The sequence below is a fragment of the Saccostrea cucullata genome, unplaced genomic scaffold, assembly GCF_032062105.1.
Source record: "Saccostrea cucullata isolate Sc308-1 unplaced genomic scaffold, CSIRO_AGI_Scuc_v1 ctg33, whole genome shotgun sequence".
NCBI lineage: Eukaryota > Metazoa > Mollusca > Bivalvia > Ostreida > Ostreidae > Saccostrea > Saccostrea cuccullata.
Genome location: NW_026936019.1, coordinates 498,380 through 525,142, shown reverse-complemented (window position 1 = coordinate 525,142; position 26,763 = coordinate 498,380). Strand labels below are relative to the sequence as shown.

General features: G+C 34.0%; 1 protein-coding gene across 1 annotated transcript; it reads right to left on the bottom strand.

Moving 5' to 3' along the window:
• Positions 1-36: 36 nt before the first annotated feature.
• Positions 37-25,369, bottom strand: LOC134244583 (Golgi-specific brefeldin A-resistance guanine nucleotide exchange factor 1-like). Its single transcript, XM_062726837.1, is given in 40 exon segments — positions 37-1,760; positions 2,862-3,076; positions 3,292-3,450; positions 5,776-5,810; positions 5,812-5,887; positions 5,890-5,935; positions 6,096-6,168; positions 6,170-6,192; positions 6,445-6,546; positions 6,664-6,794; positions 7,004-7,342; positions 7,820-8,063; positions 9,526-9,692; positions 9,986-10,377; positions 10,647-10,738; positions 11,168-11,357; positions 11,573-11,640; positions 11,819-11,995; positions 12,110-12,209; positions 12,305-12,477; positions 12,639-12,702; positions 13,188-13,270; positions 13,736-13,861; positions 14,091-14,214; positions 14,448-14,650; positions 14,824-14,954; positions 15,370-15,495; positions 15,976-16,105; positions 16,512-16,706; positions 18,101-18,199; positions 18,383-18,603; positions 18,939-19,107; positions 19,322-19,519; positions 19,864-19,971; positions 19,974-20,165; positions 22,565-22,692; positions 23,390-23,518; positions 24,258-24,389; positions 24,594-24,660; positions 25,259-25,369. Coding segments are annotated over 40 exon segments (5,580 nt in total). The 5' UTR covers positions 25,361-25,369; the 3' UTR covers positions 37-1,709.
• Positions 25,370-26,763: the final 1,394 nt, after the last annotated feature.

Below are 26,763 nucleotides of genomic sequence, written 5' to 3'. Positions count from 1 at the left end.
TGAATAGTAAAGTCAAAGATAATTAGGAAGTTCCAATTTTTATCTGTAAGAAACTTTTTATTCACCATATTTTAAACTTTATCATTTCATTATTACAATAAATATTCCTACAGTGAAATTTTTTAACAAAAATTATACAATCATTTCATATCACATTAAACACGATAACTTTTGACAGAGACTAGTATAATATTTACAGCTCTCTAATATCAATTCATATACAGCCATTTGACCAGGAAACTATGAAAATACAATCTAGACCTGTCCAAAACAATATAAACTGTTTAATACAGCAAATTACAAAATGCAGTAATGTTTTATTTGCATTTAGATAGCTCAAAGTTCTGATCTAAGACTACACTATATTTAGCAGCAACTAAACATGTTTAATATTTTGCTAACACAACACATAAAACTGCTGTGTAAATTTTCTCAAGATGCAATGTTAATACTCAATGACAAGTTATTTTATCTGTACATATAAGGAATCTTATGGGCCTACTAATTATTAGACATCTAAGTCAACATCTTAAGTTTGTTATTTTATTGTACTAACTAAGAATAACAACATGCATAACGATATATATACAGTCACATACATTTATAATGTAAAAGAAAAACACAATCACATAAATAGAATATTGTAAAAGCTAGAAAGGAATAAAGATTATGTAAAACATGAATCTTGTATTCACACACAATATATACAAGTATATCATAATACTATATACACTTTTCTCTTTTCAAGATAAGTCTAAAACACCTTTCTTTATGACACATGTAATTACATGTAGATAAATAGGTAATTGTGTAAAATCACAAAATAAATAACAACTCTGTTATAATAAACAAAGTTGGTATAAGCACACACATAATTGATATGAAGCTTTCAGTACATACAATTTAGTAACAAGTACATTTTTACATTCCTATTTTATTTTTTTTTTAACGAAAAATTGCTTCAAATTTGAAGTCATCTCTATCACAAAAAAAAAGAAAAGAAAACGAAATCAGAAACAAACACTTCTGCTAAAACAATTAGATTTACAAATGCTGTGAGTATCTGGCTACTTTCTCCATAAAGAATATTTCCAGAGCTGAAGTTCTCTAGGTTTTTAAATTTTTTTTTTTTTGAGAAACTTACAGGTCTTCCGTAAATAAAATGTAGTAATGTACATGTACCTACATGTACCGGGTACTTAATCAATATGTAAACCTACCAGGCCTGGATTGCCTTCAATACTTCAGATTTAGCACTAGCTGCTAAAATAGGCATAAAGGTTGCATTGAGTGCACTGCATACATTAACAATAGCTTTGCTAGGCTAGCACAGAATTCATAACACAAGATTGTAGCCACTATGATCTTAAGCGCACCTCAACTGAATTGAAGCATAGTACATGTATCATATATCAGTCAAATAACACTGGGAATGTTAACAATCCAAATGAAAATTAACATAATTTATTCCATTAATTCTTCAACTGATAATAAAATAATATTGCTTGATATGATGCCACCAGTCTATATGGTACGTACAGGGTGTAAATGCATGGATGATGCCGCCAGTCTATATGGTATGTACAGGGTGTAAATGCATGGATGATGCCGCCAGTCTATATGGTATGTACAGGGTGTAAATGCATGGATGATGCCGCCAGTCTATATGGTATGTACAGGGTGCTGCACGGAGGAGGCTGGTGGAAGAATTATGGGTTTTCTATCACTGGGGGCCTGCTCTGTACTTCCTCCTGGCTTCCCTTAAAGAGAAATAATGTATCCTATAGAAATGCATGTATCAATGAACAAGCAATACAAAGATATGAACAATCCAAGTTTTGGACATTTTTTCCATATTGAATTTTCCTAAAATATATAATTTCAAAATATACAAACAAGAAGGAAAAATATGCAAGACTGTTGGGAATTGAATTCTGTATTGATGATACTTCAGCAATCTACTTTCCTAAGTTCTGCATTTAGACATCTTAGAATATTATAATAGATAAACCATATTATGCTATTAAAGACTGATGAATTTTATCATATTGAAGGTCGAACACACATGCACATTCCGAAACCATGCATTACTTTTCTTTTAAGATTAGCCAAAAAAAAATAGTGAATCTGCAATACATCTGTCATACATAAATTGTTTGACAACTTTCCTTTAATAAATGTAAGCCTATTGGAATTCCGTCAGCATTTTTTAAGTTTTATAACCCTATGCTAATTATTGTTGAATATTAGTTTACATGTTTACAAAATGCATGTATAATGTGCAAAATAAATTGATGCATTTTTGTCTAAGTAAAGAATAGCTATGTTGATTTTTTTTTCAAATTAGAACATCTACACTTTAAGATAACGTTTCCATAAATTACATCTAAGAACTGCAAATGAATTTTCTACATGTAGTATCTCAAAAGCATGTTTATGTAACCATGATAATTGTTTTTAGAATACATCACTGAATGACCACTGGCATTTCAAAGAGCTTTTAATTACTTTTTTTAAAAGTGAAAGTGACTGAGTAAAATAGAAAAACATGTTTCCACTGAAAGGCTGACAAATATAAACCAAACACTTTTTAAAATTATCAAGCAAATTAGCATTATATGGGAAGGTCTAGTAAATAAGATACAGAGGTTAGAAGGATATCAAGCACCAAGATCCCAAATCCATATAAAAAAAATTTATTGACCCATGATAAAATTTGAGTGACTTAGCATTTATACTAAGGTCTATAAGTACCAACTGGAAAAAATGGATCCAAGCCAATAAGACAGTCCTGTAGCATTCTGATTAATAAATTTTTCTACAAGTTCCAATCCAATCCCAGAACATGCAGATTTACTTACTTGTGGTGTAACAAACTGAATGGGTGCAGAGGGCATTATATCTGGGTGCAACAAGAGCGGAACAGGGGGGTCATGATTAATGTGGCTTTTATGGACTGAGACATGAGGGTGGTGCCCCACGGAGGAGCAGTAGGGCTGACTGAGATAGTGAGACAGGGCCATGTGAGGCTGGGGGGAGGGGGATTCACCCTCTTCAGATGACCCTCGGTAGTAATCTGAAACACGACCAGTTTATACTTTCATTAATGCTTAATTTAATTCTCACTGTGGTACATGTTGCCGTGGTATCTCTGATTAGATTACAAATTATTTCCAATTTAATAAAAAGAGCAGAAAGTAATACATTAATTTGTTTTATGTAGATTAGTATAATGCATGTATTTGAAGAAAGTCTCAAAGTTAGTTCCTGTTATTTTTAAAACTTTATTACCATGACTGTGCTCCTTGACAACAGTGATGCCCTCTAGTGGAACCTCGGGTGGGATTTGAGGGGGAGATGACTCCGCTGTTGACTGCTGCTCATGCAGTGATTGAGCTACTGGTGCAGTTGTACTTGGAGCAGGCTGAGAACTGATCACTGGGGTCTCCTCTAGAATAACAACCAAGAACACATTACACGATTAATTACTTGTAGAAATATCCACACTTTCTTTTCAGCATTAAAAAAAATACATATTACGCCATGCAAAGTAAATTCCTTGGTTCTCAGGCCTTTTTTCAAGAAATAAGATGAGGGAGGAAGGCATTTTTTTTTATTGCCCCAAAACATGGTGAGGCAGCTTTTTACATTGTACAAAACCTAAAAAATGATGAGGGAGGTGATTTGTTGTTATTTTATTGATTTAGCAATAGAAAGGGTCAATGACACCTATCAGGCCGAAATAATTCTTTTGAATTTCTTGATTTTGTATTTCTACATTTTTTTGGCAAGAATCATATTGGCAACATTTTTTGATATATGTACATATAGATCTACATAAATATTTTCTAACCTTTTTGAAAATGTGTGCAATTTCATCACCCATTTTATAAACTGACATAAATATACATGTAAATACATATATAAATTGTAAAGTATAAATTAAATCAAATTTTATTTTGGGTTTAAAGAGATCTTTTTATTTATTGCTATACAAAAAAGTACGTAAGGGTTGCCCGCACCCCTGTGTCTCGCCTGCTGTCGCTGTGGTTAGTAAGAAATGTGTCCATCACCAACAGCATTTATTGACATTTCAGGTATAGCCTCAAAAATACAAATAAAAACATTCCAACAGCTGACTCCTGTTATAACCCATTTCAAATATCTTCATTTATATATATATACATATAAGTTTTAAATTCACAAATTATGGTTTTTTTATTGTAAAAATTACAATGTTAACCTTGTCCACTCTTTTGAAATCAAATCCACTGATATGTATCAGTAGATTCACTGAAAATGTAGTGTGCAGATTACCTAAAATGGTACTGATATTGTTGGTTACCCATGATGTGTAGCTGACAAATTATCATGCCACTATAAATAGTTGCTGAGAATGGACCTCCAAATAAATTTATGCAAAGTCACTAGTGGATGATATTGTTAAAATGAAAATTCTGGTCCCATCTTTGTGGTTACCCATGATTATCCACTGACATATTTACATGACACTATAAGTTATCAGTTGCTGACAGTTGGCCTACCATAAATTTATGCAAAGTCATCTAAAGGTGTTACTTCAATGATGATAATTCTGGTATGCATTCTTTTGGTGATCAGATATATCCACTGACAAAATATCACCTGACTATTATTTTGTTATAGTTGCTGAAATATGAACCTCCATTATCAATTTAACCAAAGTCATTCTGAGTAAAATGTTCTCAAAATGAGCTTTCTGGTACATGTTGTTGGTTACTTATAACCTGTACAACACAGAGAATGCCATTTAAGTTATAGATGCTACATATGGACCTCCACCAAAAATTTACCAAAGTCACTATTCAGAAAAATGTATTTTTCAAGATGACTATAAATTAAATTTTCACAATTCTGTGGTTACCCATGATGTATCCACTGACTAATTATCATATCCCTATAACTTATAGTTGCTGGAATATAGGTCTTCACCATAAATTATCATGAAAAAACAGCGTCCAACTTAAGGAAAAAATGCCTGAAAAATTTGAATTTTTTTTTTCAAAATCATAACTTGGGATATAAATTTTTATCCATGTAATATTGTGTCCAAATTTTTGAAGACTGAATAAAATTTGAGAAAGTTATTGCAATTTATAAAATTTTTTGGGTTAACCAAAAGTTTTTAAAATGTGACGACGACGGAATCTATATTCGCTATGTCCGCTTCTGAAACCATAACTGACAAAAATCATGTTAGTAGGAATTAATTACTGCTGATTTTGTTGTTAGTTTTGTCATTTTTTTAAGATTGAAAATCTTCCAAAATTGTTAACAAAAATTAGACATCAGCACTTGATCTCCCTAAAGCCTTGAACAGTATTTCAACCAATGAAATAATTGAAAATTTTCTCATCATCATTTTCTACCAATCAATATAGAGGAAGTGCATAGTCCGAGTGTGTGCATTAAAAACTTCAACAGCTGGATTCCCATAAAGAGGCAAAACCTCAAAAATGATGAGGGAGGTGATTTGTTGTTATTTTACTGATTTAGCAATAAAAAGGGTCAATAAGGCACCCTTGGAAGAGATGAGGGAGGGCTTGAGAACCAAGAAATTAATTTTCTTCAGCAAGAATCATATTAACAACATTTTTTGATATATGTACATGTAGATCTACATAAATATTTTCTAATCTTTTTGAAAATGTGTTCAATTTCATCACCCATTTTATAAACTGACATTAATATACATGTAAATACATATATAAATTGACAAGTATAAATGACATAAACCTGAATTTTTGGGTTTGAAATCACAAATGAAAGAAAATATAATTAAATGTGTGTTTCCAGAGTTGTGAGGCAAATTATTTGTAGTTACCATCTGACGTGTGGAATTGTTGCAATCCATCACCAACAGCATGTTCTTTAGGGACTCTGGTATAGCCTCAGACTGTCAAATAAAAACATTCCATTACTCCTGACTCCTGTTATAACCCATTTCACATATCTGTCACTGAAAAACTCCAAATTTTCAGTTTTAAACAGATTTATTTTTTACTTAAAAATTACAATGTTGTTCCACTCTGGTAGACTATCACACACTGACTTACCAGTAGATCACTGTTGTCAGTGTGCATGTATTTGTCCATAAAATCTGAATTGAGCCAAAAATTCAGTGACAGAAGGCTTTAAATGCTGAAGGAATACCTGAAATAAATCAATCAGATGTGTTAATGGATGATATTGATAAAATGAAAATCTTCCCATCTTTCCAGTTAGCTGCTTGATAAGAGTGGATATCTACATGTCATCTTTTTATTTCAGTTGCCGAAGTTGGCATAGGTATGCTGTATGATCATCTAAAGGTCGATTACTTAATGATAGATAATCGGCTAATGCATTCTTTTTGTGGTCAGTTGTATATATTTAAACTGAATGTTACCTGATTATTTTGTTTACCTTGCAGAGTAATGTGGAGGCTCTCATCCTGGTCTCCTCCATACCAGAGGGGTCCTGAGTATTGATGTTCTCTAGGAGCTTTGTCAGCAGGGGAAACAAGACCTAGTACAACACAAGGAATGTGTAATCAGAAGTTTTTATTAACATGTTTTCTATTACATGATAATTTTCTGATACTATAAATTAAATTTTCACAATTCCTTGGTTAGGTAATCTTACCTTGTTAAAACAGGCCTCCCATTCGGCTGCTGACAGAGTCTGAAGGTCGTGAACTAACAGTGCCCTCTGTAGGTAGGTCAATGCCTGACTCCTGACCTGTCTCCTAGTATCACAGCATAACCTGGCAATTCCTACAAAGACATTCCATGTATATTATGTACAATTTTTGGTTGATGTTTTAAAAAAGAATCCAGTGTTCAATTGATACAAATTTTGGATAAAGTTTTTAAAATGTGTATGCATGTGATGTATATTGATTGGCCCTCTGAAACCAAAACTGACATACATATGTGTACAATTTTATTGTATTTTCTATGTTTAGGGAAGAAAAAGGGCTCACCTTGTAACAAAGGACACCAGCACTTGACCCATAAAGCACTATGACAAGCATCAATGGCTTCCCTCTCTTCATTGTTCTCCTCCTCTGCCCACGACGTAAATATAGTGGCAGCTCGCGTATGGAGTGTGTGCATTAAATCCAACAGCTGGATTGATAAAGAGGCTAAACTTCCCCCTGTTCCTTCCTCCTCCCCCTCATCATCTGAAGGGAAAATATTCTGGATATGACTTGGTGAGGAAGACGACTTCTTCATCTTGCCAGTATCTTTCTTTGACTTTTTATGTACACGTTTGCTTTGTGGTTTTTGTTGTCCTTGAAAAACAGGCATCTTTCTTCTACCTGGAATATCAAAATGGGATTTCCAGACATGAAGCAGAGTTAATAATACATTAAGAAAAGAGTTTAAATCACAAAAAAAAATAATATAATTGAATGGTTTTTAGCGGCAGGCAAATTATTTGTGAGTTACTCTAAAGACTTGATGCAATCCTAGTTAATTTCATGCTAGTCAATTTTTTCAGACCTTATCTGGAAAAGTAAGTTACAGATTTTTTATTTATTAATGATTTGTGTGTTCAGGTAGCTATCACACACATGTACTTGTTTAAACAGTTAGGTGGGTATTAAATCAACTTAAAGTACATGAGAGCAAAAATTTGAAGAAGGCTTTAAATTTCCCTTTGCCTGTATCTACTTGTGTAGATCTGATTTGTAAACCTAAAATTCAAATAAATCACATATCAAGTAACAATTACTACCATATATGTTTGTTTAAATGCATTTCAAAGGATCAGTATTATCATGTAAACCACATACCCCCATTAACGCTGGCCTCCACAAAAGCCCGGATAGAGTGGACACAGCTCTCAAAGTTGAGGGGCGTGACGTGGGCGGCGTCTCGGACCAGGAACGCCAGGGTCTCGGAGGACTTCAGTAGGGCCTTACTGTCACAGTAATGTAGGTCCTCATTCAGCTCAATACTGTACTGGTTAGGAATCACTCTAGGAATGGTTACTGAAGCATGGTCCTCCCCCACTGGCTGCTGGGAATCCTTGTTTACCTGTCATAGAGGATTTAAAGTTCATGTTACACAAATATATCAGAGAGTTCAAAAGTGACTTTCAATTTCTTGCTAAGTAAAACTGAAACAAAGAACATAACGCCTAAGATCCTTTATGGTGATTTTGCTTCAAACAATTACCGTATAATCTTAGTGTCATCACCCCGGGCGCTCATCCATGAAAATTTGAAGTAAGGGCTTATTATTTTGGTGTTCTCTTTATGATATTTAATGTCATAATTTAACTTCAAAAAATCAAAATATACTTGAAAATAAAAGTAAATACAAGAAACAACTAAGATAATGTCTAACTTTACATAAAGTAAAGATAATCCACCAAAATTATGCTAAATTGTTCATTTTCCACTGAGAAATTGCATGATAGACAAATTTCATTTTCACTTTCTTCATTTTGTTTTGGTACGATTCAGTTGATCCGAATCACTTCTGGGGGTCCATCCCTACAATGCATCAGACCATGGGAAGTTTGGTCCGGTAGGGCGGTTATAGTTTATACGGTATTGAATTACTGCATGTGTATTTTAAAAAGTGGGCTTCATATTTTAGTGGCTTTGGCCCAAATACTCTAATTAATGAATACCACTAAGAAATCATTAATAAATACACTATACAGCACAGTCATGAGTAGCGCTAATTCATGATTATGCCTACAAAGGTGTAGGGTGGTTTCGCTCCGATAACGTGTTCGCGCCGAGTGTGATCGCGCCGAGTGGTTTCGCCCCGTTTATCTACAGGTGAGATATGGGTAGTATACAGAATCAATTAGAGTGGCTTCCCCCCGATTACCTGTGATTATAACTCAGGTAGCTTGTGATTAATTAACCCTAAGCGTTAATGTCGTGTTATGTTGGATAATTATCCCATTTTACTTTTTAATACTGAATACTTATATAGTGAGGCCATTTTTAGCCAAATTATGATCGACTATTTGAACAAATTTGATCGTCTAATATTTGGAATAATTTAGGACTGGATGTTAAAATATTTATATTCATTTCACAAATCTCGTTGATCTTTCAATGAAGGTTGTTATTACTCTACAGTTTTTCCGCAATGAAGACAGCTGGCCAGGGCACATTTTTTAAGGTAGAATGGATTTTTTTGGAAGTACATGTAAAAAGCGCACGCACGACTGGTCTCTCATCATTATTTTTAATTAATCTGCTCATCTTTACTGATCAAACGATAATCAAAAGACTATCTGATAAGAGGTATCTTCAGTTATACAGTAGAAACCAATAGGGGCGAATCCACTCGGCGCGAACAAGTGAACGGAGCGAAACCACTCGGCACGAACACGTAATCGGAGCGAAACCACCTGCATTCCCTACAAATCCATACCCAGCGATTGCAACTAATTTTGAATACACCAATTTATGTACACTTACAGTCGTCACTGGAAAATGAACGTTCTTGAATGATTAATGTAACAGAATCTTACCAGTAGCCAGCTTCCGTTGTCAGGTACAGGTCTAATCTCTATAGGGGAGGGGCTCCTGTGGGCCGCTGCCTGTCTGACATAGCTGATCTCACTGTCTGAGGTGTACCCCCGGTCACTCAAGTTGTCATTTGTAGAGGCGCTGGGTAACTCACTATCACTCTGGGCACCTATAAGTACATGTATCATTGAAAACCTATCATGTAGAAAATTATTCAAATGTACATTTTGCACTTTGTGCTCAAATAAAACGAAAGGTAACAAATCCTCAGTATTCATCAAATAAATTTCCATAAGAGATCCAATTTATAATCAAAATACACACTATTTCAGCACTCTTTACAGACAGAAAATTTAACAGATATATTCTTATAACCTGATTTTATATAGGAACATGGTCATTTAAGACAGTAAGAGTTATCTCTCTTATCAGCAGGACAAAGAACCATAAGATTTCACGTACCTGCATCACTGATGGCCTCTGACATCTCGATGCCAGGACAGACATGTAGAAGAGGGGGTGGGTTAGCGCCTGCCCCCACCACCTCCAGAAGAGTAAACAGGGTGAACCAGTCCTGGCCCGTGTGGATGTTAGCCGCGTTTGTCCTCAGCAGTTCATGTAGGGCGTAAGATATCTGTCTCGTACAGGAATGGATGACTGCGGGCTTCATCATTAACAAGATTCGGAGCGATGTAAGGACTTGTGGCGCCACCTCTTCTCTGCGTAATAATCGGATAGCGAGGCGTAATAAGCCTACTACGGCTCTTTCCACTAGAAATGTGCACTCATTAGAATTCACTATCAGACTGTATAAGTGGTCTCTTACATTCTGCCATATAGGAACTACTCTATCTCTGAAACAGATAAAACAGGAACTTTAGTTACTCAAAAGCAATAATAAAGATGAAGATTAATTTCTAAATCTATGAATACAGGAACAACTTTATCTCTGAAATAAATAACAAACCTTGAGCCTCACTTTTGCTAATACAATCCTAAACATGAAAGTTTACTAAAATACTACACTGAGTTCTATGCATATTAATAATTAGGAATATTTACGATATATCTTTAAAACTCACAAAAATGAAGAAAATTTACATGATGAAAATCTATGCCTTACCTGTTTTGAAGAATTACTTTGATTAAAAGTTCAAGGAAAAATACAGCTGCATCTTCATCAAATTGTAATTCTGAGTTATGAACCTCAGGACCCTGGGATAATTAAGGGCATTATTAAAATAACCTTTTAAATTTCACGGTGTTTGAAATCCTAATGAAGAACTTGGATAATCATAATCAATATATAAAGTTCCCATAATGCCAACGAATTTCAGTACTAATTCTATAGCCTGGGCCTGAAATGGCAATCATTGAAATAACTTAATAATTACGATGCATTAAAATCTTTTATACTTTTAAATTTCATATATCACATGTAAATTTTACATTAATCTTTGAAGAATGGTAGCATTCAGATATATAGATGTATACATACATATATATACATGTCATTGAATATGTGCTCAAGTTCACAGACTACAAAACTATCAAACAGCAGAAACCTTTCTCAGAAATATCTTCAGATTCTGAGTTTATACACTGTAAAATCTATATCAATGAATGCAGTCCCAGTTGACCTACTTTGATGAGTTCCTGTAGGGAGTCCTCCCTGAGGAATTTACTGTCCAGAATCAGCTGTTCTAGGTGGCAGTCTCTGATACAGCTCTGGGCCTGTTTGGAGGCTTCCTGCTCCTCGGGGGTGGGGCCTTTGTTCGTGGTCGGCTCAGAGCTGGTGAAGTACGAGTAAAAACTGCTCAGGACCCCCTCGGACCTGGAATCATTTAAGAAAAGGTCAAACTCCAAACAAACCAATGTAGTAAAACTATGTCATCTGAAATATTCTAGGAATATGCTTCAGTAAAAGATGATTTTGATACATTAGTTATTTTTTTACACATATGTGAAGTATATGTACCAGTATAATGCCTTTTAGAAAAGCTGATACATGAATTTCAGAAGCAATTTTTGTAAAACTGGATATCCTACCTCTGGGCAGCCATGGTCTCTTCTCTCACTATACAAATTTTTCCTGAACTATCTATGAAATCCTCAACCTGTAGAATAAGAAGTAAAAGAATTCAAGTTCATGCAAACACATGCTTAAAAAATCCTAAAATTATTTCATTTTATGATTTACAGAGCAAAGGTCATTCTGAAACATTTGTTCAAGAGTGTATTCCATCTTACACAGACATACAAGCAAAAAATTTATAGGATTTTCCAACATCTTACCTCAGTCAACCCTTTTGGTAATAATTTGGCACGATAGAGTTGTAACATACAGTCTAATATATTCTTCCATCCTTCTCTTAAAATATCACCATGCCGATGAGCCAACCCAAACACAGTGCGAGCGGCTAACTGAGCTTTAGAGTTGCTCCCAAACATCACAGGTATGTGTTCCGGACTCTGCGTATATTCATAATAGAGGTCAAGTACAGGTCAAGGCCATGACACAAATATGTCAACCATAAATCATAATAGAGCCACAGATTAACAAGCTTTTTATTTTCTGATACATACCTCCACAGAACTCAGTAGGGTGGTGAATTTACAAAGCGATATGACTAGATTATCAAAAACATCACTCATTCCATAGTGAGCTGATATCATAGCACATTTCCTGGAAATGAAGAAGAGTTTTCGATGAGAAAAAAATGTACAATTGCTCATTTTCTATTCCTAAATCTAAAACAATTTGACAACTTAAGTTCTAACCTAAATCCTGCTATTGCTTTCTGTATTATAGAATCATCTGAGCTTTTGTCAAACACAAATGACAGAGCCGCAACCGTGGGGCCCCATATAAGGGTGAACAAGTCATGATCAAATGACCCAGAGGGAACGTGTAGGAAAAGTCCATCCTTTGTGGTGCCTCTTCTCAATAAAACCTACAAAACGTGTGTGTATTTAAAGGTGCTTAAGAAGCCGATTTTATTGAATTGATTTTCCAACACTGTAAAATAAAGTACATGTACTAGCTGATAAGATGTTAAATCGCCCTGACTTCTATTTCACCTTAAAATTGACCCTAAATTTCCATCAAACTTACCTTCCAGAGATAGTTTTCTCTGACTAAACCTGTGTGTTCTGCTGGCATCACAATCTCATCATTCCTAAAATAGCAAACAGAGTCCATTAAAAAGTTACCTTGACGTTCACTTTGTGTGATTATAATTCTACCAAAAATGACACAATGAAAAATTTAATACAAATGCTTTTTTTGAAACAAATTCAGAGCCAAACATACACAGTATGTATTTTAATTACTGGTATATTCCATTTATAACTTAAAGGCATTAGAAAGTTCTACATTATACACTGCTTTACAAAGACAGAGATTTACAGTATATTTTTCATTTACGTCAACACAAATTAATGTACATACCGTATAAGATTTTTACGAGGATAATTTTGGCATTATTTCATTTAAATATCGCTAAAAATAAATTGTGTTTTATTTGTAATATCTTCTTTAATGTGCATTTGAAAATAGCTAAAATAACATCTCGCTAAAAATAAATTACCAGTTTTTAAGGACAAATCGCTAAATTTGCGTCTCGCAAAAATTTCCACTTATACGGTATATCTCTGTATTTACTTTATTGCAACATAAATCTCCTCTAGCATATCCTGGTCAAAGTCTGCTCCCCCATTACACTTCTTCAAATTCTTCTTAAATTCCTGTAAACATTTACAACAAACAAAGCTTTTATATTATAAATTGTTATTCCAAGACAACAAATGACTATGTGACACCAAAATATGAAAAGGTAAAAGTTGCTTAAGGAAGGACCACACTTTGCATTGTGTTGCTCAAATCTTATTTAAAATTCTAATGAAGATCAAAATTATTTCTGTAACTAATGGGTGCTTTGCCCTTGTTGACTCACTGATTTGAATCTTAGATACATATGAAATCTGATTGCCAATACATGTAGTGTACCTGTATTACTAAAACTGCTTTATACTTAAATGTAACTTTATTTCAATAGCTAAAATAATTTGTGTATCAGGCATTTTCCCCGAACAATTACCCCATAACAAAAAATGGCCATATCATATCAAGTTATGATGTAAAATGCATAACCATTATTTTTGAAAGCAAAAAACAACAAATTCTCTTGTAAATACAGGATAAGGACTCACAGCACTAGTCATGGGGATGTTCTGTTTCTTGGCATTGTGGTTGTGTTGATCTACGTTGAGCATAATGATGGCGTAGGTCAAGGTGAAAGCTGCATCAACATTGGTGAATGGCTCACCATTACTCTTCTGCAGGAAAGAAACAACAAACAATAATCAGACAATATCCTGATCATACTGGGTTCATATATACTGTGTATTGAAACATTTACCCAACACTTCCATATATCTTGTGTCTAAAATGTACAAAAAATGTTTTAAAAAAAAATCTGATGAGCATTTATAAACAAAATTACTGTGCCTCTATTACCCACATGTACAGTTAAGAATCAATGATAAAGCTCCCTCCATGACTTACATGCCAGTGGTCAGAGAAGTGTTCTATCAGGTAGGATATAACGGGGGCCTCTCCAGGCAGTCTGAAGGCCTCTAGGTACTGCCTCAAGGCCTCGTCAACTCGAAGGTCCTCAAAGTTAAAAGATCTGGCAAGAAAGATTTAATTTATAAGAATGCTAGAGGCATAATTTCATTCCTGTTACCCCTTTTTCAGGGAAAAAAAACTAGGGGATTCATTTCTTAAACTGAACTGCCATTTCCTATGTGAGGTACTTCATGCATTTTAAACAGTTCTTTTTAAAAAGTTCACCGCCAGGATATTCTATATTAAAACCTTACTATTGTCTATGGCAATAAAACAGAAGACTAATACACTTACTTGACAAATGCCTCTAGGACTTTGCTGTTGGTTTTCTTGGCCACATACTCTCCTATCATGGCTTTGTCCAGTCGGGGGTTCTCCTTCAGAAACGTAACCACCTCCCCCGGGTCCAGGGGATCAGACAAGAGACCCTGCTCCTGAAGGTAGGCTATTCCCTTGGAGGGCTTGGTGTTAAACTGCTCCGTGCCAGTATAGTACAGCTGTGAAGGAAAAGATTTTTTTTATAATTCTCTTGATAAGTTTTTCCCTTGAAAATTGTTGTGCATATATACAAGTACATGTAAGCATATCATTCATTCTCTGTCTTTAATTAGGATTTCTAAATGTAAATAACACAGGATTTTATTATAAGTAATGTACTTGATTGGAGTACCTTTTTCTTGTGTTTGATGGTGGCTATGTCCTCTGCTGTGGGAATTGTGGACGACACTTTCATTCTGTTTTGTCTAAAGGATGGAGACCTCTTGGCTGTGTCTTTCTGTTTTGCCTCTTCCTTAGAACTCTCTGTAAAATGAAAATATTACTGTATATATTCTACTTCTAGATTTTATCAAAAACATGTACTGTTTGCTAAACAATACATTAAGCTCATTATAGTGAACTGTGGACTTTTGTGAGAGTTTTTTTTAATTACCTTTCACAATACATTATGAATTCAGAAAACCATCTATTTTCATGTATGCTTTAAAAGTAAAATAAACCTGGTACCAGGATTGTGACAGAATCAAAACAGGTATTTTTCAATTATGTAATTTTGAATTACCCTGAGTCTGTTCCTGACTGAGGAGTTTCTGAGCCATTACGTAGCCATTGATGGGTGGACTCGGTACTGAGGACTTACCCTGAGTTTGTTCCTGACTGAGGAGTTTCTGAGCCATTACGTAGCCCGTGGTGAGTAGACTCGGTACTGAGGACTTACCCTGAGTTTGTTCCTGACTGAGGAGTTTCTGAGCCATTACGTAGCCTGTGCTTGGTGGACTTGGTACTGAGGACTCCAATGCTCCATTCTCAGTCACGAGCTGGGATGACTGGGCAGTCTGCCTTCCTAAATCAAAACAAAAAAAGATCTACCTCACATCTGTGTCTTAACCATAACAGCAATACAAAGATAAACATGAAGATAAATTCTGTAATATTCAAATACAAAGGAGCTCTTAAATGAAGATGAACAAAACACTCATATGAGTTACCATTTTCTCCCTCATAGGTTATTTGTTTTTGTAAATAACAGTTATACATGAAACCTTTTACAAAATGTAGCCTCTGTATTATAGTTAGATTTTTTCTCCTAGTGTGACCTCACTTTTTCCTAAAGTTGTTCTGTGCTTTAACTAAATTCATATCAAATGATGATGCTTCATTAGTAAAATAGCTAAATTAAGAACATCAACATATGAACCTTCTACCCATACTTAAGGGGTACTGTTTTGAAAAATTCTTTTTCAAGACAACAGACTAAAATATCCCCATAAAATACACCCTTCAGCTTATACGACAATCTTGCTGTGAAGTGAATCAGTCTTACCCTCAGCTCCCTGTTTGTTGATGCTGAGTATTCGACTGTGACAGTGCTGCTCAATGCTGTCCACTACCGTCAACAGAGCATCAAGTGACAGAAGGTGTGTAGAAAACAGGCCCTGGACAGGAAAGGCATTCTGTTACCAAAAAATGTACATTATGACATAAAACTAATAAATATACCATCTGAGCTGAAAAACAATAGGGGTCATTGGCCATTGTTTAAAGCTTTTAAGTGTAATATTTATATATAGCAACCAAATAATCTGAAGAAATTGGTTGGGAACCATTTGAAGTCTGAGGAACTAAAAAGGTGTTCCTGGCAAACAGGTTCAAAACAATTCTTCAAAATAGAGTATACTAGCTATAAAAGTATCTACTGTTGCTTCATATAAACAATTTACTTTTACTAGTGAATTCTTTGCTGAACATTTCAAAAAACAATATTTTACTCATCAAGTAAAAAAGAACGAAACAGATCAAATCGAATATGACTTCTCAGAGCTTACCTAAAATTGTTTTGCACAAACACACATTAATTACCTTTGATAAGAGCTTCGTAAGATCTTCAAACAAGTTGGAGCAGTAAAGATCACAGTCGTAGTTGAGGTACAGTTCTGTAACAAGCCCAGGAATTCTCCACAGCTGGACGATCGACTCGAGGGCGATCTCACGAATCTCGTACGAGATCCGGGGAGACTCAGAGACTATGATGTCTGTCAGTTTGGTCAAATAAAACTAAAATAAGAGCTATTTTGTTAGTTTAACATACATTGTAGATGTACATTAAAATACTGTAAGAATATTTCATAGAGCATATTCAAGTGCTCTCGGCATAGTCATATCTGTATTCTGAATAATATATACGAGGGTTGATCCAAAAGTTCGTGGAATTTCTTTCTAAAATTTTATCGTGATTTGATGAAATCAATCAACAGGCATATTCATAATATAGAGTCATAATGTAACAATAATGGAAAATTTCACCACTTTCCAATTACCAATAAGGTCACAAGAGCTTTCTGAAAATGGATAGTTGGGAAACCCGGGGGAGACTTCTACGTAACGTCAAGTTAGATATGTCACGTCACGTTCTAGAAGCATTTCGCCCAAATGTCCAAATATAACACGTAATTCTACAAAATGCTGCCTTTTTCTCCATTTTTTTTCTCAAGAAAAGCCTGGGTATCCTCTCGCACCAACTTATCTTCATTTTTTACTCATATTTCAAAATGCTACCCATCTTTCCATATGATGTTCCAATTTCAGTAGCAATGTCAAGAACAGTACGGCAGCCGACAACGTACATTAACGCTTTTAATTTGTCTAGGGGGATAAGTACTTAAACAAAGCCTCTACAAAGCGACCACACCTTTTATCAACGTCCATGGAAGTTCTGTTTTTCTTAAATTTCTTATGCCACTGGAAAACCAGCAACTAAATGATTTTTTCCCAAGCCTATATCAATAATATACACGTTTAAGATAGAGTGATCCCGGGATTTTCACAAAACATGTGACTTGACCGAAATTTGACGTTATCTAACAACTTAAAGATGAACAAGAAATCATCAACTTATAAACTAAATATCCAGTAAAATCAGTAAACTCTCACACAGAGGTTTATAAAAGATCAAGCAATCATAAGAATGACATAATTTTCATTTTATATACCACATAGGGCGTTTTAATTCTTATTTCACGTATTAAGAATTAAAATGATAATAAACGCGTTAATGTCTCCCCCACATTTCCAAACAACCGTTTCTATGGCAACTGCCATAAAGTTACTATCCAAGATATTTAAAATGTTTTTTATTTTAAAATATGCATCAAGTGTCTATAATTTCATTTGTAATTTTCAACCAATTCCAATGAAAAATAAATAAATATGAAGAAATTCCACGAACTTTTGGATCAACCCTCGTATGTAGTTTTCTGAATTTTATTCAACTTAATTTTTCTTAACTTTTATCATATACCCATTACATGTACTGTAATTATTCATCAAAAACATCTACGCATTTCAATACTTCTGAGGAATATCAACTAAAGTATGCATGACCTAAATTTAATGTTCAACTTTGTATAAGTGCTTGTGATATTTATTATAACTACATGTATATACAGTACCTCTAGCTGTAGCTTCAGATGACTTCTGATGGACTCAAACAGAAGAAAACAAACTCGAAGAGAGGCCGAGAACAAAGACAGTCTCTCTGACTGCAGCAGCTGGAAAAGTGAGAAATAACTCTCAACAAAAAATGTGTATAGCAAGAACAACAAATTAGTTACTAGCTTAGATGTGAGAAGTGACTGCAAAAAACAAATCATCAAATTCTTTACTTCCAAACTGGCAGACAGGTGTTATACTTTAATCATTGTCAAGAAAAACTTGACTCCTTGATGACATACCAGGAATAGGTGCCGACACATTTCGTCTTTGACCAGGTAAAGGAGGGAATTGTAATGGCCGATATGATCTGCCCCCGACTCTAGAGCTACAGACAGGAGACTGAGTCCCATGTGTATCATCACGTCCGTGTTGTGACGGTCCAGCGGATTGGTTAACGAGATCAGGAAGCGGAACAACTCACGCACACATGGTAAACCGTAGGGTAGGAGAGGACCAGAACCTAAAAATAAACATGAGCAATCAAACACCAATATTATACACAGGATATCTACACATCAGTGTAAATTTTCTAATCCTTTTTACATTCAATAAGCACAATTTCAAATTTAATCAGAGTGAATTAGGAGACTTTTCCAATTTAAATAATCTCTGCTTTCCAATGAGTGAACTTTAATAGGATGTTTGCAGAGAAACTTTTTGAAGGCAAATAAAACATGAAATTTCTGCTTTAAACCAAAGATTGAAATTGACTGTGCATAGAATGAGTATCTACTTGTATATCTTCCATTACCCACACAACTCTTATCTGCTATACAAACAGCCAGTAAGAGTTACCTTCCTTGTGGTGGTGGTGAGGGGTGAACCTGACCCCCTGGGGGTTGACAATCTCGTCCACCACCGTTGATTCCGAGTTCTCGGCAGTACTGTGTACAGACTCGGTGTCTTCTGAGTGTAAGCTGACCCTGTCCATATCTCCACTGGAACCCAGCATATCAGGGCTCTTCTGCTAGAGAAAATAATTAATTATCACTAAACTATATAGACTAATCCTGTCCATGTCTTCATTACTTTCAAAAATTTTACTGTCATGCAAAGAATTTTCTACAAAAAATATAAACATAATCAACTTTTTGATAAATGAAACACATGCAAAATTACAGTAGCAATGTCACACATGAAAACAAAACAGCAAACAAATTAAATAAAATAAAACTTACATGTGATGAGTCTTCTTCCTGAGGAACTGACAGCACAACTTGGGGTGTGGATCCAGAATTTTCTATATTTAAGTTTATATTGGATGACTCCGACTGTAAACTAAAACACTCTTTGTCTATTTCAGTGGAACTGTCATCTATTTGTTCTGAAATCTCTTCAGAAATCTGTGCAGCTTGTTTTTCTTTGTCTGTTGCCTCCTTTTAATAAGAAAAATCACACATCATTAATTACAAATATTAATACAGATTTTAAAAATCACAATTTTCGTATGAACAAATTAAGTAAAAAAAATTGTCATCAGAATGTTTGACACAGAGTTCTGTGATTTTAATCTATATGTAGTCAATGTTAATATTTTTTCCTACTTCTATTAGTTTAAGGTTAGTATCTGATAGATATTCAGTTCTGTAAAGAGCTGTATGCCACTTTGGCAATTAAAAGTTATTCATCAATGAAGAACAAAAGCTGAATATGTGCATTTTAAACTGCTGCAAAATACTATCATTCCCTATATACAAAGACTCATTCAATCAGTCCTTACCTGGAAGCGTTGACTGATGTCAATCACTCCGTCCTCCCCCGGGGTAGCTGGGGTGGTGGCCAGCCTCTCCTTGGGAGCGTGGACGTACTCTATCCCCTCGGACACCACACTGTCGGGGGAGGCTCTTGACCCCCCGATACATCCTCCCTGGAGCTGGACACGTTCTCACCCTCCTGTGTGGTGCCGGCGGTGCTGGGGGTGATGTCCTGCTGTTTGGACTTTGGACGTTTTGGCCGGGGTTTTGGTGACCGCTTTTTCCTCCCCATGCGAGACGGATCCACCCCTCCCGTTCTCATCTTCAGCTGTCAGTGTATTAGGACATTTTAAAATGTTATTTATTATACAATTGTTATCAGTTTTTTCCCCTTAATTCATAAATTTTAATAAACAGATGTCACTCACCAATTGTATCACTAAATTGAAACAGAAGTCAAATTGCTAAAATTTGTCTCTAATATTTTCATTATTTGCAATATCCAGACTTATTACTTATCCTTCATCAGTATACCAATGTTTCTCAGAATTCATAAAAACAGATGTGATTGTTTGTTAATGTAGATTACTATCTTCACATTGTGTTCTCTCTGTCCTGATTATTCTCCTAAGTTTGCCCTGAGAGGTTTGTTTACTATGCTTGTCCTTCCCAAAGTATTTTAATATAGTTAATCATGTTAATAAAACCAACTCTTTCCAAAACATACAATCTGATAATTGTATATGTCTCATTTCAATTTATGTGTAATTATATGATACAATATATTCTTGTACTTTACATCTGCAATATAGAAAGCATATATCAAATTTAAAGAAGCGCCATAATGAAATCTTAAAATTGAGACATTATGGTTAAGTCTGCGGTAAAATTAGATACCCACTATTATACTTTATTATAATTTATCTGCAAATAACTATACTCCAAAACAATATAACAGATTACATGTAAAGTAAAACCAATTCTTTGAACTAATACAAATACAAGTATAATAACTTTGTACTCGGTTTCTCATCCCCCATGTTTCAACTTGTTTTTTAAGGGGGATAACTCATATTTTAGTTGTAATTGCAGAACAGTTGTATGTCCCCAGTTTTCCAATCTGAATGTTTTAAATTGTAGTGTGTACATATGTTTTATGTAAAAAGTTGTATATAATAAAAAAGTTATTATGAATTTTCTTGTTTTTTATTAGTATATAAAATCAAGATCAATGCTTATCAGACAGCTATAATAATGAACAATAACTAGTCTATAAACTTACAAATTGAGATTTTTTAGTCATACTATATGGCAACAATTCTAGTTTAATTTTAAGTCTGACTGCAATGTAGCTCTAAATGTACTCTATCAAAAGTGTGTATATTGAATACTGGCGCTGTCGTTGTAAGATGTAATTACTGATTTATTGAGAGATTCATGATTGACTTATTATCTAAATAAAGCTGTGATACTTTATTAATCAGCCGACAATTTATAAACTGTGCCACAAAGACACGTGTAAAACCATAGAGGAAACCATGTCATCTTAAAGTCATAACACTCCATTCCTAAAGATACATCAACAAATTTTAATGAGTCTTAGTTTCATACATTGAAAGATATGATTAATGCTAAATCTGTAATTAAAATCATCTGAATTTGTGTTAAATGAAAGTTTGAAAATTCTTCATCTCAGATTGTGCAAAAATTAAATTGTCAATGCACATTCCAAATTTAGACCTCTGCAACACATTTCAGGAACATGAAACTTCTATGAAATAAATATATTTATAAAAGTTATGGTAAAACACATGTGTATTTGTTAAGTATGCAGATTAATTAAGTCCATCGGTAAAGGAGATCAATTGGTTCTTCATTTGTTTACGGGTGAATGGATTGAATCCATGCTATGCATGATTCAGTCACATATAAGGTAGATTTTTGGGTGTTTTAAGTTATTCAAAGTTCGCTGATACATTGCAACAGACTAATCCCCTGCCCCACCCACCCCTTCCATTATCAAATCACTTTATTTGAATCTTTTCTTTTGTAGAATGATATGAATTTCAGAAGTTAAACTAAAGACTGTGCTTTGTATACTGTATACACTTCATTAAAGTCTGTTGCACTTGCCCATGCGAGCTCATCCTATATAAAGTGTTTTTGAGTTTAATTTATAAATAATTTATGTTCGTTTGAACTGGTGAATTAGAACGTAAGCATCAACTTTGAGAATCTGATGGAACTAGAATTATAACAGTGAAATATTTCACCCTTAAAAGTTAACAAAAATCTCACAAATGGACATTACTGGAAAGTTCATATATTACAATGTGCATTAAGGTCAGGCAGTCATATCGTCAACAGAAGTAAAATATTATCATGGGTCTACTCTTGTTTTCTAAAAGAAATCAACCAAACTTAAAAAGAATGATATGTCAACTTACAAAACATTCTCCCAGAAATTGAGAAACCTAAGAGCACCTATCCTGAGCAAAAATTTACATATACTGTGCATGTACATAAACTGGTGTATTCAAAATTTAGCGCAATCACTGGGTATTGAGTTGTTGGCTTATTCATGAATTAGAGTTCCCACGTAATGGGAAAAATATCATATTCATAAATGATTTCTTAGCGGTATTCATGTATAACCCTATCTATGTCTGCGCCAAAGCCACTTAAATTTGAAGCCCACTTGTTTAAGTGCACATACAGTAATATTACCTTTTTCATGTTGGCAACCCATTTGGGATCCTCCTTGAACTGTGGCAGTCGTGAGAAAAGCAGCTGAACCATGTCCATCAGTGTATGCTCCGCTGACTTCCTCAGGAGTTCTATGTCACCAATTTGAACTCAAAACTTTATATCAAAGTTTTATTATACCGATATATATTGAAAAGTATGAAAAGTTATCAATTATTTCTTTGATCGGGATCATTTTGCATTAAATTCGTTTACATTGATGTCTACAAGTCGTGTAAGTTTTTGCTCATTTCAAAAATTATATTTGGTTGATAGCGACATACATTGTTATAACTAACGATTACTTTTTCTCTACCCAGTCAAAATCTAACACAGAGTTCAACTCTTTACAGCGTCCGCAAAACCTGAAAAACGATATTTTGAAACACTGAATTTAATTAACGATAAAATTTTGCCATATTCTGTATGGTAATGCAAAACAGACCATGCACAATTTAAAAACATTGTTTTCTCGAATAATTATTATTTTATGCATTTAATTCACTCAAAAAGGAATTTTTGATTAAGAGGTCATTATTTAGCAGTCATTAATTATAATGACCGGGAAATTATATCCCACGTGCAATGATTCCTAGAAAATTAAAATTACCATTTGGAGTCATTGTTGTGTTTTAAAGTTTTCTTACCAGCCAATCAAATTCGAGAATTATCAATAGAGGTATAATAATATGTGTATTCTTTAAAATATTTCCAATTTCAGAATTACATTTTTCTGTGCCTAGAGTATTTGTTTATGTAAAGTGCAACATGGACTACAGTCTAAACAATTTTTAAAAATAGGTACACCATTTCTTACATGCAAAATTTTCATCAGGACCACCTCATCAGATCCTGGATCCGTGCCTACAAATCTGGCATGTGTGACAGCATCTGCAATGTTCTCTATGGCAGCAGGAGCTGTCTCACACGCTGAATCTGAAAAAAAAGTCAAAACTTAACTTTTTGTTATTCAATAAATCAACACTGCACTGGTAGTAGTAAAGGCATAAATATTTAAAGAGGGGTCTAGCTAATTGCTGAAAGCAGTCTAAAATAGGTTTGGGAATACTATGTTTAACACATAATAAATGACAGTTTTAAATAATTACATGAACAAAATGTTTTCTTACTCCAGTCCTTTTTTTTCTTATCTTTGATTAAAATTACAATTGTTTCAGGCTTGATCTTTTAATATTGTAATATTTCAAGCAACATTAAAGTATTTTTAATTTATTTTTTCTGATAAACAGCTTTTATCCATTTTCCAAAATGTCTTATCTTCATATAATTAATTTCACAAAGTTTTAGTCAAAAAGATCAATAATTCTCAAAAGTGTTTCCAAATCTTTATTTTTCAAAACAAAAAATAATCCAAAACAAAGTATAAAAGAGATTCTAATTAAAAAGACCAATGGGAAACAAAATGACAGACAGAAAAATTCCAACGGACTGACTATGCCAAATAATAATAAATCCTAGCAGTGTATGAATAATGACAACATATTGCAAAATGCATAAAAACTTTAAGCAAATATATTGGATTTCAGCTGATTTGAACATTCTTAACATCTCGTATTCATCAATTCTACAAGGATATCTGGTCATGTAATTCTTTAAACAAACACAATACACAATTTTTTCTCTCTAATTGATAAAGATAAAGAAAGGTATTTACCCACTAAACCATAGGACAAGAATTTGTTGACTGAAGTCAGAGCTAGGCCTGTGATTGGTCCAGTTGTATCCTCAGATCTGATCACTTCCAGGAATGGACCCAGAAATGCATTAGGTTCAATCTCATCCAAATCTGCAGAAATTACAAGTAAAGCAACTATACACGAGGGGAAAATGTACAAACTTTAAAATCTGTAATTTTTTGTTCATTTCAAAGGACAAATTTTGATGACAAAAAGTAAATTATTAAATTTCCTCAGATTCACTGGGAAAAAATACAAATAAGGCCTTCAAAAGTGACTGTTTGACTGATATGTCAACTACAAGGAATACAAACCTGATATGTTATTCAAAATGTCTTTTAGTTGAGAAAAACTACTCAATAGGGGGTCATTTTCTTCATCCTAAAATAAAAAATTTAACATGAAGATTATCAGATAAAATCAAGATGCTTTTAAAATATTGATGAAAAACACTGAACTAAATCATTCTTTAATTTAAACTTATATTGATATTTCTCATTCTGATCAATAAATCTCATAAAATTTGCATCCATCTAAAATTCTATAAAACAAAAAAATTATATATTTTTTATACATAATTTTTCTTTTAGTTTATGTTAAAAAAATCAAGGCTTTTCGTTGTCTTGCTCCATCTCCCTATCATTATAGATCATGTTTAAAATACACAATTGTACTATAGCCTATGTACATGTAGTCTAACTGTGTACAAGAGTAGCATACTGTAAAATCACTTATTTTCATCAATGTTTAATTTTCATTGTTTCTGAGATATGGAGAGACCCATGAATTATGACCACCACCAAATGTAAACTTTCAAATGCATTTCTATTAAATATTTTCCAACCACAAAATCAAATCCCCACAAGCCAATATTTTTTCGACAAGCCTTGAAAATTTGACCCCTGGAAAATATGTGATTTTACACAATTGAAAATTGTTTACAGACATAAGCTGTATGGTCAATGAGGGAGTAACAGACCTGCTGTGTGTGGTTCACCCAGCGAGAGCTTCTCTTCATGGCAGTGACCACCAAACTGATCTCTCCCTGGATAATGTAGATGCCATTCTGTGGCCTACCCATCCTGAAAAAAAAGATCACATCACATGAAAAATACAGAACTACATCAACAGTGCTGGGACAATATTGAAATTTACTACAAATCTTGGTGGCACTGTTTACTGAAACCTTTTTTTACCAGCAATAACTGTGGCATGGTGTATCTTGACTTAGTTTTCATAGCAGTAAGAAACTTTTTATATCATTTAAAAATCAATTTATAATTTAGGCAAAATTACCAATTTGGGCAGTATTCTCTGAGTTTTAAACCCATACTCTGCTATCTTGATTACTTACTTGAGCTAAATAAGCAGAGGTGACAAATAAACAGGGAATACACTGTACATACTCCTGCTATGCACCCTGATCCTACCTGTTTTTTTTTTCAGGGATTCGTGCTCATGATTCAAACTGGTTATAATATTTATTGGTTAAATCACTTTAAGTTTGTTGATTTTACCTATTTCATTTTATCTGTGAATATAAACTCATACTTTCCTATCTATCTGACAGTCTGATACCATGAATATTTTGTTCTCTATAAGATTATAAAAAATACTCATAAAATTTAATATGTTGTTCTTTATGAAATTCAAAAAAGATTTTGTTAAATCCACATGATTTTACAATGTTTGCCTGAGGTAAGAAAAGCGAGACCAATCGTGGGTTTCCGATGATGCACTTACAGGGGTCCTATTGTTCATGAAAGACAGATGTGAAAGAATTTTTCCAATATCCTCATGAAAAAATTTAATACCCTTTTATGACCCCAACCTATCGCAGAAGGCCATGTATTGAACAAACTAGAGTTTTCACTACCTGTGGATATATATAAATGGTCCTGCTATACTTGAGAAAAAGATTTTTAAACATTATTTCCTATAAATTTATAACCATCTAAAATTGTCATCTCCTCTTTGGGGCCACCCTTCCTCTAAGGGTCATGATATGAACCTAAGAATTCACAATACTTGGAGATGCTCAGGGCCATAGTCTGTGTGGAGGCCAGGCTCCCCTCCCACTTTCTTGCCTGGCTCCACCCCATTTTTGTTGCTGTGTAGTCAAAATTTATAAATTTTAGTATTTGGTTCTGGAGGGCTAAAATTTAGACAAAAGAATTTGAAATACCTTGGGATGATAAGCATATCAGTAGGAAAGGCATGTAATAGACAAACTTGAATCTGCAAAACCTGGGGATATATTCAAACATATATTGATAACCATGGTCCTCTTGTTCTTGGAAGATATAATTCCTATGTAAAACTTTGCTCCTCACTACAAGCTCATAGAACAATGCCTATACGAAGAGAACATTTGGACTTTGTACATTGATCCAAACACAATTTTGTGTTTGTATGCAGTTACCTGTCATCCCATAATCCTAAGTGAAGTGCATCTCACCTCAAACTACGTTATTGCAGGAACAA